Genomic DNA, 14,406 nt, shown 5'->3' on the forward strand with positions numbered 1-14,406 from the left:
GCCCGCCTCTTCTCCATGGCGCCCAGCAGGGTCTCGAGCTCGGCGTCCATAAAACATGCCGCTCTCCTCGCTGCCATCTTGTTGGCTGGGATGGTGGGTGTGGGGATTGAAGTCCGTATATGCGGCTGCAGTTTGTCAGATTCTTGAGTGTCAATCGCGAATGCGGCGAATCCTGCACCATTTCTTATTGGAATCGAATGTGTTCCATGTGGCTCCGGTCCCAGCCCCTTAACGGTCGATGAATCAGTCCTGATTTGCTGTCGTAGAGCTCCGCGAATCCTGCCCTGGAGTCAACACTTAGGGCGTGATTCTCCAGAAAGATTTCTAAGTACTGTAGCGAGCGGAAACTGCCACGGGCCTCCCAGCACACGGCCCAGCGATGCCGGCAACCCTATTCAACGTTAATTGGTCCACTAAACGAGGTCTCACGGCGGTTTCGCCGCCAATGAAAGCCCGGCAGCTGATTCACCGCGACTGCACTCACCAGCCCCCCGCTAATAAAGTCGAGCAGCACTTACTCAGCCAACCCCAGCCAGCTCGCAACAATGGCCCCGAGGAGACCGGCCCCAAGATGTGGTGGAGTCCAGTAGGGATGTTCTGTTTCCCTGAGGGTCCAGGAGGGTGAGCCATACGGCAGCCAGTGTCACCTGGGAAGAGGTGGCGGCGACAGTGAGCTCGGGGAGTGTGACCTGGAGGGCTGGCCGCCAGTGCAGAAAAAAGGTCAACGACCTACACCGGGCATTGCGAGTGAATAGACACCAACGCCCCCTCCACCCAACCACCCCCCGGACATCTCTTCCGCCTCCACGAGAGCGTCCACCCCCTCCCCCTTCAACCGCCCCCCCAACCACTCCTTCACACCCCCACCACTGTGAACCACGCATGTGGCTAACGATGCCCCCTCTGTGTCTCCTCAGGAAAAGCTTTCCAACAGTCACCAGGAGAGGGCCCAAACTGGTGGTGGTGTGCCAGACATCAGGTTCCTCACCACTTTCGAGGAGCGTGGCCTGGAGATGACTGGTTTGGCCGAGTACAGGGCGGAGGCTGGCAGACGCCACAGGGTGAGGAACCACTGGCCCCATCAGGAAGACCTGTCAAACCCGAGTTGTTATTGCCTAACTGATTGACCGCCGAACTGACTGACCCAGCCCTCCCACTGACCACTTGTCCATTCTCCCGCAGGTCCTCCAGGAGATGGCACTGGCCCATCCTGCCTCTGAGCAAAGATAGATATTCATCTCCTCTGCTCCCCACTGAAGCCCTTCCACCAGGTTCATGTTTTTCAAAAGGAGTACTAATCGGTGCCAGTGTGACCACTTACTGGGGAGGCCACTGAATCATGGGAGGCTGTGTGATATGGGGTGGTTCTCGTTAATTGTATGGATATTGGGCTTAAGTGATGATAATTGGTTTCTTGCCCCGCTATGGTGAGATCCCAATTTCGCCTATGGGAGTGGGCCGGGTGCATCGCAAACTGTTTGGCGCTTGGCGATTTTGGGCTCTCCCACTATTCACTGAGTTTGTTTCACTTGAGCGAGAGCTCAACGAGCCCGGAGAATCACACCCGTAGTCTCAGGAACGGAGAATTCCGCCGCATATGTTCCACTGCTCCCTGAATGGGAGGGAACTTACTTTTGAACTAGGTGACTCCAGTCCTGATAAGTCTTTTGGAACTTGAGGACCTCCAAACACACTGTCTAAGTAAGCTCATGCCGCAACTGTGAAAGTTCCTGCTGTTTGAATGTTTCAGCAATTTTATACAAAAGACTTCAGATGGATGCTTTGTTATTATCTACAGTACATGCTGGTATGTACTGAAAAGCTCTGTACACAAAGAGACCTCTGTGATATTCAATGACATGCTCATGGAAATACCAGAGACTTTATAGATGCTGCAATGAATTACAATGGTGGCTCTGTTGAATCAGAAGACTCCTATGAGTCAGAACAAGAGACAAAGGTTGTGACAGGTTCTAAAGAGAGAACAGGTAGGGACGTGGGCAACTGAAGGAACAGTGTCTCTTTAACTGAAACAAGGGCAGGTGTTATTGAGTGATTCGTCGTGCAGCTGCCTCCTGAGCACACAGCTGGGCCTGACAGAGGAACAATTATACAGGGGTAACATGCGTACAGCTGTGTGTTGAATCTGGGCACACAGCCAGAGCAGATGGTTGTTGGAAGTTACATCTTTTTAAAAAAGCCATGAATTGAAGAGTTACTTAGATCATTTTACATTTGCATGATGGCTGACTTAATGAGTTATGGATCACTGTGTTTGTTCTGTGGCATGCAAACTGTTTTGCCAGAGGAACAAGAATAATTGTTGCCCCTTGCATCCGATTCTTTAACGGGCCTTGAAAGGCTCTCGCACCCAACAGCTTGGACATCAAGTTTGGCTACCCAAGTTTCGGTGCTGCCCAAATCTGAATTCCTCCAAGTATTTAGCTTCCTTCTTAAACTTATTTTAGAATGCAACAAAGGATCTTACTTTTCCCACTGTAATGCACTTCTAAACCATGATACTGGAGTTTACATCAGATCATCTCACTGTGAACCTATTCACACATAGCTGACAAATATTGGTGTCTTCATTATCAGATTAAATCTGCTGAAGAGAAAATTAGTATTCTAACCATCAAAATGCAGTTAACATTTTGCTGATGGGTCTCAAATGTTCGACATCTGCGCCGGGATTCTCTGATTCCGTGCCGGGTCGGAGAATCGAGGGGGGGGGGGGGGGTGAGACGCTGGCCCGCCGATTCTCCGGCGCCGATTCTCGGGCGCCTCGTTGGGCCGAGTGCCCACCGAGTTCGGGTGAGTCCCACCGGCGTGGGTTACTTATGGTCCCACCCGGCGGGACCTTGGAGTTCTAGCTGCAGGGGCTGTCCTGGTGGGGATGCAGGGGGATCTGACTCCTGGGGGGGCCTCTATGGTGGCCTGGCCCGCGATCAGGGCCTACCGATCAGCAGGCGAGCTAGTTCTGTGGGGGGCCTATGTTCCTCCGCACCGGGCCATTGTAGGGCTCCACCATACTGCTCCGGAGACGGGAACCCACGTGCATGCACGGACTCGCGCCGGCCATGGCGCACCGGCTATTGAGCGCCGGAGCAGCGGACACCACTCCGGCGCTGTACTAGCCCGCTAGGAAGGGGTGAATACCCGGGCCTGGTGGCCCGTTGACGCCGGAGTGGCTTGCGCCGCTTTTGATGCCGGCATCAGAACTTGGCAGCGGGATCGGAGAATCCCGAACCTAATGTCCGCACAAAGCCAAATAACCTTATATGGCGGGATTCTCCGATCACCGAAGCTGAAATCGCGTTCGGCAATCAGCTGGAGAATCCCCGTTTACGCAGGAATCGGGGACAAAGCTGTTTTTGCAAATGGGCGGCCTTCGGAGGTCACCTGGGCCCCCTCCCCCTCCCGATGCTCTGCCCCCCCCCCCCCCCCATGGCGGTGTGGGACATGTGTGCTCACACCATTCAGGGACCTCACGTGGCGGCTTTGGACTGTGTAACGGCTACACCACAGTTGGGGTGGAGCCGTTACGCTGGCAGGGGGGCCTTCGTCGGGAGCTGGGGGGACTGGTGGGGGGTGGTCTGTGGATAGCGAGGCTGGTAACAGGGGATTAGTTTTTGGCAGGCTGGGTCCACGCGTGGTAGGCACCATGTTGCACGGCGCGGCCGCCGCAGGTCGCGACCGTGCGCAAGCCCGGCCACAGACCCGGCCATTCTCCAGCTGTATCCGCAGGTAAAGCCGGGGACTTTATGCTGCGAGGCTGCTAGCCCCCCCCCCCCCCCCCCCCCCCCCCCCCACCGAATGTAGGGTCAGTGCGGGGATGGCGCTGACTTTCTGGTCGTAAGACCAGACGGATCCTGCAGACATAGCCGCAGGATCGGAGAATCCAGCCCATTGTCTGTCACACTTAAGCAGTCAATTCCTGCTCTTCATAAATTTTAGCTGCCAGTTTATTGAATTGATTTTGGAATTTGGGCTGAAGTCTGTTTGCTTTGCTTTCTTCCCAGTCTATGCAACCTCCTCCAGTCCGACAACACCCTGAAATCTCTGCCCTCCTCCAATTTTAGTCTCTTGCTCATCCCAGTTTTTACCATTCTTATCACTGTTGGCCATGTCTTTAATTGCACCACCCTAAACTGCTCTCTCTTCTTTTAAGCTGCTTCAACTCTATGACCCTCACTGTTCCAACATTGCTTTAAATCTGTTTGGTGAAGCTCTTGTGAAGCACCTTGGGACTTTACTACGTTAAAGGAACTATTTGAACACAAGCAATTATTGTTGTTGCTGTAAGATCCCAAGTAAAAATGATCTTGAAAATGCATAACTGGCTTACCTGAGAGAATAATAATGTTGACCTTTACTGTCACAACACTACAATGAAGTTACTGTGACAAGCCCCTAGTCGCCACATTCCAGCGCCTGTTTGGGTACACGGAGGGCGAAATTAGAATGTCCAATTCACCTATCGGCACGTCTTTCGGGACTTGTGGGAGGAAACCGGAGCACCCGGAGGAAACCCACGCAGACACGGGGAGAACATGCAGACTCTGCACAAACAGTGACACAAGCCGGGAATCAAACCTGGGACCCTGGCGCTGTGCTACCCACTGTGCTACCCTGCAACATCATATTGGCACCAAGTGCAATACTTTATTTGGGATGACATATATGGACAATGGTTGTAAAATGTGGGAATGGTGATATAACCATTCTGTTCCTCACATCCTTCATTTTGTCAAATCCAGAAAAGGCCCCAATCACACCTTGAATGAAATATTTCACATTTTGTTAAACTATACTTATCTCTCTAATGCTGTGGTATCCGAATTACAGCTAAACACAAACACACTTCACTGATGCATCCAATTATTTGCCTTGAAATTACAGCCTTTAATACTGGAAAGGCTAACCTATTTTCAAATAGAAATTTCTTATCTGAAACGTGTCAGCTGAAAGAGAAATAAGCTGTCTCTGCCAGCAATGTGCGAACAGTAATGGAATTTGTAGTAACAGCTTTCTTCCAATCTTCTTTTGCCACGTAACAACTTTCCAATTGATGGTTCATTTCCCTTCTAGCACTGAGCATTCTCTTGTTATTTGTGAGCAGAGATTAGCAGCAATTCCATACATGAAATTCAGATTTTCCATTTTGTCACACTGCTTTAAAAGTATTTTTTCTGTGTACTATATAATTATGGCTGCGGTTCTGCGGAATGCAACATTGCAGCTTCGAAGATTGTTATTTCAGAAATTATAAATGACATTTATGTTTCAAGATAGTCTCCCAGTTCTCGAAATGACAGTAATAACACTGTTTATGTATAAATGGATAAATGGTACTCCAGGCATTATTTATTGATTGTGACTGAGAACTTTGAGCTAAGAAAATACATCATGCACTTGACTGATGGTCTTGTTTAATATTACGAATGTCCTTAACTCTCTCATCTCCTCTCCTGCTGGAACAGGCATCCTTCCACACCACAAGTAACCATATTTCATGTAGAAAGGAAGCAAGGTATCCCACCACACAGAGGACCATAGTAAAGCTCTATTTCTGCCCCCATCAAAAATCAATATATAAGCAACTTAAAGCAGAGATCAGGAGTCGGACTCCAGTAGATTGAATCATCGAATGGTTAAAACACAGAAGAAAGCCATTTGGCCCATCGTTTCTGTGTTGGCTCTCTGTGGGGACAACTTAGCTAGACCCCCTTCTTCCCTGTAGCTCTGCAAATATTTCAGATAATTAACCAATTCCCCTTTGAAAGTCGGGATTGAATCTGCCTCCACCACGCTCTCAGGCAGTGCATTCCTGATCCTATCCACTCGCTGCAAAAATATGTTTTTCCTCACGTCACGTCCGGTTCTTTTACCAATCACTTGAAATCAGTGAACAACTCTTCCACCAATGTGAACAGATTCTCCATATCTACTCTGTCCTGAAAGGAGGAGAGTATCAGAGCAGGTGTTGACATCCTCAACCCTGGTATCATTACATTCACAGCTCCAGCTGAGGCCCAACTTGTAAAGATTTGCATGTTTTTTTGTTCCAGCACCTTAAACTCTTATTTATAAAGCCAAGTATCCCATACAATTTCTTAAATGCTTCACTGATTTGCATTAACAGCTTCAAAGATTTATGACTATGCGCTCCAGATCCCTCTGCTCTTGCAACCCCTCAAATAATATTATTCACATTGTACTGTCGCTTTGTGTTGTCACTCCCAAACTGCAACACCTCATACATCCATAACCAATTGCACCTGAATTCATTTGTTTGTTTAACTAGACTGTCCATGACCATCTGAAGTTAGCTACTACACTGCTTGCTTCTTACTACATTACCAAATTTTGCATTATCTGCAAACTTTGAAATTATTCTCACTCTGCCCGTGCCCAGGTCATTTATAGAACAAGAAATGGCCCTCATAAACTGACTGCTAAGGGATCCCACAGCACACTTTCCCCGCACCTGAAGAATATCTGTTGACCACTACTCTATGACTCTCATCCTTTATCCTATTACATACTGAGGTTAACACGTTCTTTTAACACTATGTGCTTCTATTTTCCAAATAAGCCTGTTATCTGGTACTTTATGAAATACCGTTACAGCATACATATATACATCTACTGCACTACCTTCATCAACCGTCTCTGTTACTTCATCAAATCAGGTTCGTCAGACATAATTTTCCTTGATTTTCCAAATAAGAATTAACTTTGACTCGACAATAGTCTCTGGTACTTATCTCACCACTGAACTTAGACAATTGCCTACAGTTACTAGGTTTATTCCTCTCCCTATTTTCCAACAGGGATGCGACATGTGCAATCCTCCAGTCTGTCCTTTGCCACTTCTCCCGTATCTAAGGTAGATTGAAAGATTGTGGTCAGAGATTCTGTTATATTCTGTTCACTCAGCAATTTAAGATGCAGTCCACCTGGACCAGGTGACTTGTTAACTCTTGAGTGACTTCAACCAATTATCTCCCTTCTATCTATTTCTATCCCATTCAAAATCTCCAAGCCAACATTAACTTCATTGTATTTTTTAAAAAGAGCGATACAAAGTACTCATTCAGTACCTCAGTCATACTCTCTACCTTCACATCAAGAATTTATTTTCAGGGCGGCACAATGTACAGTGGTTCGCACTGCTGCCTCACGGCACTGAGGACCTGGGTTCGATCCCGGCCCGGGTCACTGTCCGTGTGGATTTCGCACATTCTCCCCGTGTCTGACAACCCAAAAAGATGTGCAGGGTAGGTGAATTGGTCATGCTAAATTGCCCCTTAATTGGAAAGAAAAGGCCATTGCCTGGCACTTGTGTGGCACAAATGCAACTTGCCACTTGTCAGCCCAAGCCTCAATATTGTCCAGGTCTGAAGATGGTTGGGTCTAGGACACTATCCTGAGGAACTCCTGCAGTGATATCCTGGAGTTGAGATGATTGACCTCCAACCATCACAACTATTTTCCTTTGTGCCAGGTATGACTCCAGCCAGCGGAGAGTTTTCCCCTGATTCCCATTGACTCCAGTTTAGCTTGGGATCTTTGATGCCATATTCGCGCAAATGCTGCTTTGATGTCAAGGGCAGTCACTCTCACCTCACCTCTGGCATTCAGCTCTTTTGTCCATGTTTGAACCAAGGCTACAATGAGGTCAGGAGCTGAGTGACCTTGGAGAAACTCAAACTGAGCGTCCGTGAGCAGATAATTGTGAAGTAAATGCCGCTTGATAGAAGTGTTGATGACTCCTTCCATCATTTTGCTGATGATGGAGAGTAGACTGATAGGGCGGTAATTGGCTGGGTTGGATTTGTCCTATTTCTTGTGTACAGGACACACCTGGGCAATTTTCCACATTGCTGGGTAACTGCCAGTGTTGTAGCTGTACTGGAACAACTTGGCTAGGGGTGCGGCAAGTTCTGGAGTGCAAGTCTTCAGTACTATTGATGGAATATTGTCAGGGCTCATAGCCTTTGCAGTATCCAGTGCCTTCAGCCATTTCATGATATATCACATGGAGTGAATTGTATTGGCTGAAGATTGAAATCTGTGATGCGGTGGACCTTTGGAGGAGAACGAGATGGATCATCCACTCGGCACTTCTGGCTGAAGATTGTTGAGAATGTCTCAGCCTTGGCTTTTGCACATATGTGTTGGACTCCTCCATTATTGAGGATGGGGACATTAGTAGAGCCTCCTCCTCCAGTGAGTTGTTTAATTGTCCACCACCATTCACAGCTGGATGTGGCAGGACTACAGAGCTAAGATCTGATGCGATTGTTGTGGAATCACTTAGCTCTGTCTATTACTTGCTGTTTATGCTGTTTGGCACACAAGTAGTCCTGTGTTGTAACTTCACCAGGTTGACACCTCATTTTTCGGTATGCCTGATGTTGCTCCTGGTATGCTCTCCTGCACTCTTGATTGAATCAGGTTTGATCCCCTGGCTTGGTGATAATGGTAGAGTGGGGGATATGCCAGGCCATGAGGTTACAGATTGTGGCTGAGTACAATTCTGCTGCTGCTGATGGCCCACAGCACCTCATGGCTGCCCAGTCTTGAGTTGCTAGGTCTGTTCGAAGTCTATCCTATTTAGCACGGTGGTAGTGCAACGCAACACAATGGAGGATATTCTCAATGTGAAGACGGGTCTTTGACCCCACAAGGACTGTGCGGTGGTCACTTCTACCGATACTGTCATGGACAGATGCATCTGCAGTAGGTAGATTGGTGAGGCTGAGGTCAAGTATGTTTTTCCCTCTTGTTGGTTCCCTCACCACTTGCTGCAGTCCCAGTATAGATTTAAGGTACGAGGTTTAGAGGAGATGTGAGGAAAACATTTTTCACCCAGAAGGTGGTGGGAGTTTGGAATTTGCTGCCTGATCGGGTGGTGGAAACAGAGACCTTATAATATTTGAGAAGTATTTAGATGTGTACTTGTAATCCGAGGGTATACAAGGCTATGGGCCAAGTGCTGAGAAATGGGATTAGAATGGTTAGGTAGATGTTTTTGACTGGCGCAGATGCGATTGGTCAAAGGGCTTTTTCTGTGCTGTATGATTATGATTCTAAGACTTTAAATGAACCTCACCCAACAGCTTTGATAATATAATTAGCACTTTTAATATTACAATGGCGGCACGGTGGCACAGGGGTTAGCACTGCTGCCTCACTGCCCTGTGTCACTGTGCGTGCGCAGGTTGCACATTCTCCCCATGTTTGCATGGGTCTCACCCCCGCAACCCAAAGATGTGAAGGGAGATGACTGGCCAAGCTAAATTGCCCCTTTAGTTGGAATTTTGAAAAAAATTAATATTACAAGTGTATTAAATATAAGCTTTATATTAAGACGCTTCCACAGGGATAATTGACTTGGGGCTCAGATCTGCAACAGTAGTCCCAAGGAAATGATCCATCCACGGTATTTAACAACATTTCTGTCCTAACGTTTTACAAGGGTTTAGCTGTGAAAATGGACAGGGATGTACCTAAAAGAGAAACCAATTTCAAACATCAAAGCTGTATCTTGATATATATGAAAGGCTCCATACTCTTGTATTACCTTTATGTATGATTTTCCATTATCCTTCAGCATGGCTGCTCTCCAGGTTAACAAGCGAGCACTCTCCAGTGCTAGGCCCATATCAGCAAGTTTGAACTACAAACAAACAAAACTCATGTTACTGACACCAATTCTGTCACCAATTATTCTTTTGTTCAAACCAAGATGTGTACATTGTAGTTTGGCTTTGCACCTTTAGCAGCAGAATGCTGGAAAGGGCTCAAAGTGGTGAACACCATTCAGATTAATTACAAGCTATTGTGCCTGGGTCAACAAATGAAACGGCTCACAGAATGTAGTATTATAGTTGTATGATGCTGCATAGAAAGTGAATTTGGATTATTGTGTACATTTCAACTCATTGGTAGAGCTATCCAATTAGTCCTACTCACTGCTCTTTCCCCATAGTCTGTAATGTCTTTCCCCATTCAAGTATGAATACCCTTTGAAAGTTACTACTGAATCTGCTTCTACCATCCCTTCAGGCAGTGCAGTCCACATCATAACAACTCACTGTCTGAACAAAAGGTTTCCACACATCACCTCTTGTTCTTTTGCCTATCACCTTAAATCTGTGTTCCTCTGGTTACCGACTCATTTGCCACTGCAGACAGTTTTTCTTTACTGACTCTGTCAAAGCCATTTATGACTTTGAACACCTCTAATCATTAGGCCACAAGACGTAGGAGCAAGTAGGCCAATCGGCCCATCGCGTCCGCTGTGTCATTCAATAAGGTCATGGCTGATGCAATTTAGTCTTCAACTCCACTTTCCAGCCTTATCCCCATATCCCTTTTTTTTGTTTATAAATTTAGAGTACCCAATTGTTTTTTTACAGTTAAGGGGTAATTTATTCTGGCCAATCCACCTACCCTGGCCACGCTAAATAGCACCTTAATTGGAAATTTTTTTAAAAATGAAATGGCCGACCGCTTACCCTATACAGGGGAATAGATAGAGTAGATAGTCAGAGACTTTTTCCCCGGGTGGAACACACCATTACAAGGGGACATAAATTTAAGATAAATGGTGGAAGATATAGAGGGGATGTCAGAGGTAGGTTCTTTACCCAGAGAGTAGTGGGGGCATGGAATGCACTGCCTGTGGTAGTAGTTGAGTCGGAAAATTTATGGACCTTCAAACGGCTATTGGATAGGTACTTGGATTAGGGTAGAATAAGGGAGTGTAGGTTAACTTCTTAAGGGCAGCACGGTAGCATTGTGGATAGCACAATTGCTTCACAGCTCCAGGGTCCCAAGTTCGATTTCGACTTGGGTCACTGTCTGTGTGGAGTCTGCACATCCTCCCCGTGACTGCGTGGGTTTCCTCCGGGTACTCCGGTTTCCTCCCACAGTCCAAAGATGTGCAGGTTGGGTGGATTGGCCATGACAAATTGTCCAAAATTCTATGATTAACCTAGGACAAAAGTTCGGCGCAACATCGTGGGCCGAAGGGCCTGTTCTGTGCTGTATTTCTCTATCTATCTATCTATCTTTGATTATGCCTTCAGATACTAGACTCTCCCACAAGAGGCAAAAACCTCTCAGCATCTACCCTGTCAAGCCCTTTAGAATCCGATATATCGCAATAAGGTGAACTCTCATTTTTAAAAAAACTAAATTTAGAGTACTCAATTCTTTGGGGGAGGGATTTTGGGGTCTTGGAGGGAGCTCGAAGTGGCGTCCTGATCTCTCGCTGCACTGAGGAGATCGGGCGGGGGGAGCTCCTCACTGCAGAAATCGGGTTTGGTACGTTTCGGCGTAGCCCATTTGGCGTAGCTGATTCGACGTGGCCGATTCGGCGTCAGGGAAATAATTGGACTATTCGGCACAGCCGTTTAGGCGCCAGGGCATTTCAACGTCATCCCATTGACAATCGGCAGGAGGATAGAATCCTGCCGCCAGCAAACGGCACACGGAGAATCCCACCCGTTGTTTATTTGGTGGTTTCCTGTTATCATATTTTTTTTCTTGTGGTTTATGGTGAGCCCGCTCTCTCAGCCTGATTGCTGATTTACTTAATGAGCTATTGCAATCCTGTTACGCTGTCTGACAAGGCAGCAATGTCATCAGCAAAGTTCAAAATCTTTAAATTGACCGTCATTGATTTATTTCAATCGAAGACTATTCTTGGTTGACTTCCTTAATACCCAGTCAATGCTGAAAACAACGAGAAGAGGGAAAAGCATGTAACTCCACCTGGCACCACATCGAACCAGTTGCTGCAATTAATTCACTACCCTCACACAGCATCTGGAATTCTTATAAATCTTCTCAATAGCTGCAACCATCCTTGCTGGGATGCATATGAAAAGACCTTTCCAAAGTAAGGTCTGATGTAACCTATGAATATCTTGGGGAAGTCAATAAAGCTGATGGCAAGGGAATGCATGGTGCTCTTAGAAGTTTTCAATAATGTGCCATTGTGTAAAATTCTGCTTGGCACAAGCGCGTTTTGGTCTGAAGCCTGCCTGTTCTTCTCGAAGAGAAGACACCAAAACGTCCCTCCGCCGAAAAATTCCTCCATCGAATCGGCTACGCCAAATGGGCCACGCCAAATCAGCCACGCCGAACTGGCCACGCCGAAACGTCCCATTCCCGCAGAAATCAGGGCTCAGAGCAGCATCGTAGGCACATTCCCCACTGAGGCTCTGTATCTAACCAGAGTCACGTTAGATATCGTTGTGTATCTCGGCAGTGCCACCTGGGTGCTAGTCTGGCACTTCCAAGGTGCCCAGATGGAACTGCCAGCTGGCAGGGGTACTGCCAGGGTGCCAGGTTTGTGCTGCTAAGGTGCCAAGCTGACATTTTTGAGCAGTGGTAATCAGGCTGGGAGGTGCCTGCGCAGGCATGGGGAGGGGGTTCGGTGTGGCCCGGGAACCCCCTTGGGGTTGGGGGGGTGAGATGGGCATTGGGGGGCGGTGGTTTGGGGGTCACGTAGAGGGCCCACTTTTAACAGTCAGCCAATACATCAGTGCCACCCTCCCCAACAGCCCTGGACACACCCATACCAACTATTACAGCCTCGGAGGTAAGAGCGGCCTTCTCGAAAGTGAACCCGCGGAAAGCAACAGGCCTGGGTGAGCACTCAGAGCCTGCGTAGTCCAGCTGCTGCGTGTATTCGCAGACATCTTCAACACCTCACTTCTCCGCTCCGAGGTCCCTACCTCCTTCAAGAAGACTACGATAATATCAATACCAAAGAAGAACAAGATAGCCTGTCTCAATGATTACCGACCAGTGGCCCTGACATCTGTTATCATGAAATGCTTCGAGCGGCTCGTCATGAGACGGATCAACGCCAGCCTCCCAGACGGTCTCAATCCATTGCAGTTCACCTAGCACTGCAACCAGACCACAGCAGATGCTATCTCCCTGGCTCTACAATCAACACTTGAACACCTCAACAACATGGACACCTACATTTTTTTTTTTTTTAAATTTAGATTAGCCAATTATTTTTTCCAATTAAGGGGCAATTTAGCATGGCCAATCCACCTACTCTGCACATTTTTGGGTTGTGGGGGCGAAACCCACGCAGACACGGGGAGAATGTGCAAACTCCACACGGACAGTGACCCAGAGCCGGGATCGAAACTGGGACCTCAGCGCCGTGAGGCGGTTGTGCTAACCACTAGGCCACCGTGCTGCCCTCATGGACACCTACATGAGACTACTGTTCAAAGACCACAGCTCCACCTTCAACACCATTATCCCGATGAGACTTTTAACCAAACTCTGCAATCTTGGACTTGACCCCTCCCTGTGCAGCTGGATCCTTGACTTCCTCACTAACAGACCGCAATCTGTCAGGATAGGCAACAGCACCTCCTCCACAATAGTCCTCAAGACTGGAGCCCAGCAAGGATGTGTGCTCAGTCCTCTACTGTACTCCCTATACACACATGACTGTGTGGCAAGATTTAACTCCAATTCAATCTTTAAGTTTGCGGATGACACGACTGTGGTGGGTCGTATCTCAAACAACGACGAATCAGAATACAGAAGGGAGATAGATCACTTGGTTGCATGGTGTACCGAAAACAACCTCTCTCTAAATGTCGGGAAGACCAAGGAACTGATCATCGACTTCAGGAAGTGTAGCACGAACCCCCGTCCCGTCTGCATCAATGGCTCCGAAGTGGAGATGGCCGATAGCTTCAAGTTCCTGGGGGTCACCATCACCAACAGTCTGTCCTGGTACACTCATGTTGATGCAACAGTCAGGAAAGCCCAACAACGTCTCTACTTCCTACGGAAGCTAAAGAAATTTGGCTTGTCTGCATCGACTCTCACAAACTTCGAGAGATGTGCCAAAGAGAGCATCCTATCCGGCTGTATTACTGCTTGGCATGGCAACTGCTCGGCCCAAGATAGCAAGAAACTGCAGAGGGTGGTGAGGTCAGCCCAAGTTTGCCCTCACTTTGATTCTGTATACACCTGCAGCTGCCTCAGGAAGGCAAACAGCATTATCAGAGCCCCCTCCCACCCAGGCATTGCCTTCTTCCAGACCCTTCCATCAGGCAGAAGGTACAGAAGTCTGAATACCCGCACATCCAGACATAGGAACAGCTTCTTCCCCACAGCTACTAGACTCTTCAATGACTCTCCCTCGGACTGATCTGTTCCATATAAGAACACTATTCACGTCACCCTACGCTGCTCTGGCTCATGTATTTGCTTTGTTTGGCCCCTGTTCTGCACAGTAACCAATCACTGTTGTCAATGTACTATTTGTCAGTGTACTCTGTCGATTATTCTTTTTTGCCTACTATGTACGTACTGTGTACGTTCCCTTGGCCGCAGAAAAATACT

General features: G+C 47.7%; 1 protein-coding gene across 2 annotated transcripts in view; it reads right to left on the reverse strand.

The window, feature by feature from the left end:
* The window catches only part of acads (acyl-CoA dehydrogenase short chain), a 239,708-nt gene that overhangs the window by 55,137 nt on the left and 170,165 nt on the right, over positions 1-14,406 (reverse strand). For both annotated transcript variants that reach the window (XM_038791606.1, XM_038791616.1), the window contains exon 8: positions 9,593-9,688. In XM_038791606.1, the coding sequence (XP_038647534.1) occupies positions 9,593-9,688 (96 nt within the window). The remainder of the gene's footprint in view (positions 1-9,592; positions 9,689-14,406) is intronic.

Source organism: Scyliorhinus canicula, chromosome 1, assembly GCF_902713615.1.
Source record: "Scyliorhinus canicula chromosome 1, sScyCan1.1, whole genome shotgun sequence".
Taxonomy (NCBI): domain Eukaryota; kingdom Metazoa; phylum Chordata; class Chondrichthyes; order Carcharhiniformes; family Scyliorhinidae; genus Scyliorhinus; species Scyliorhinus canicula.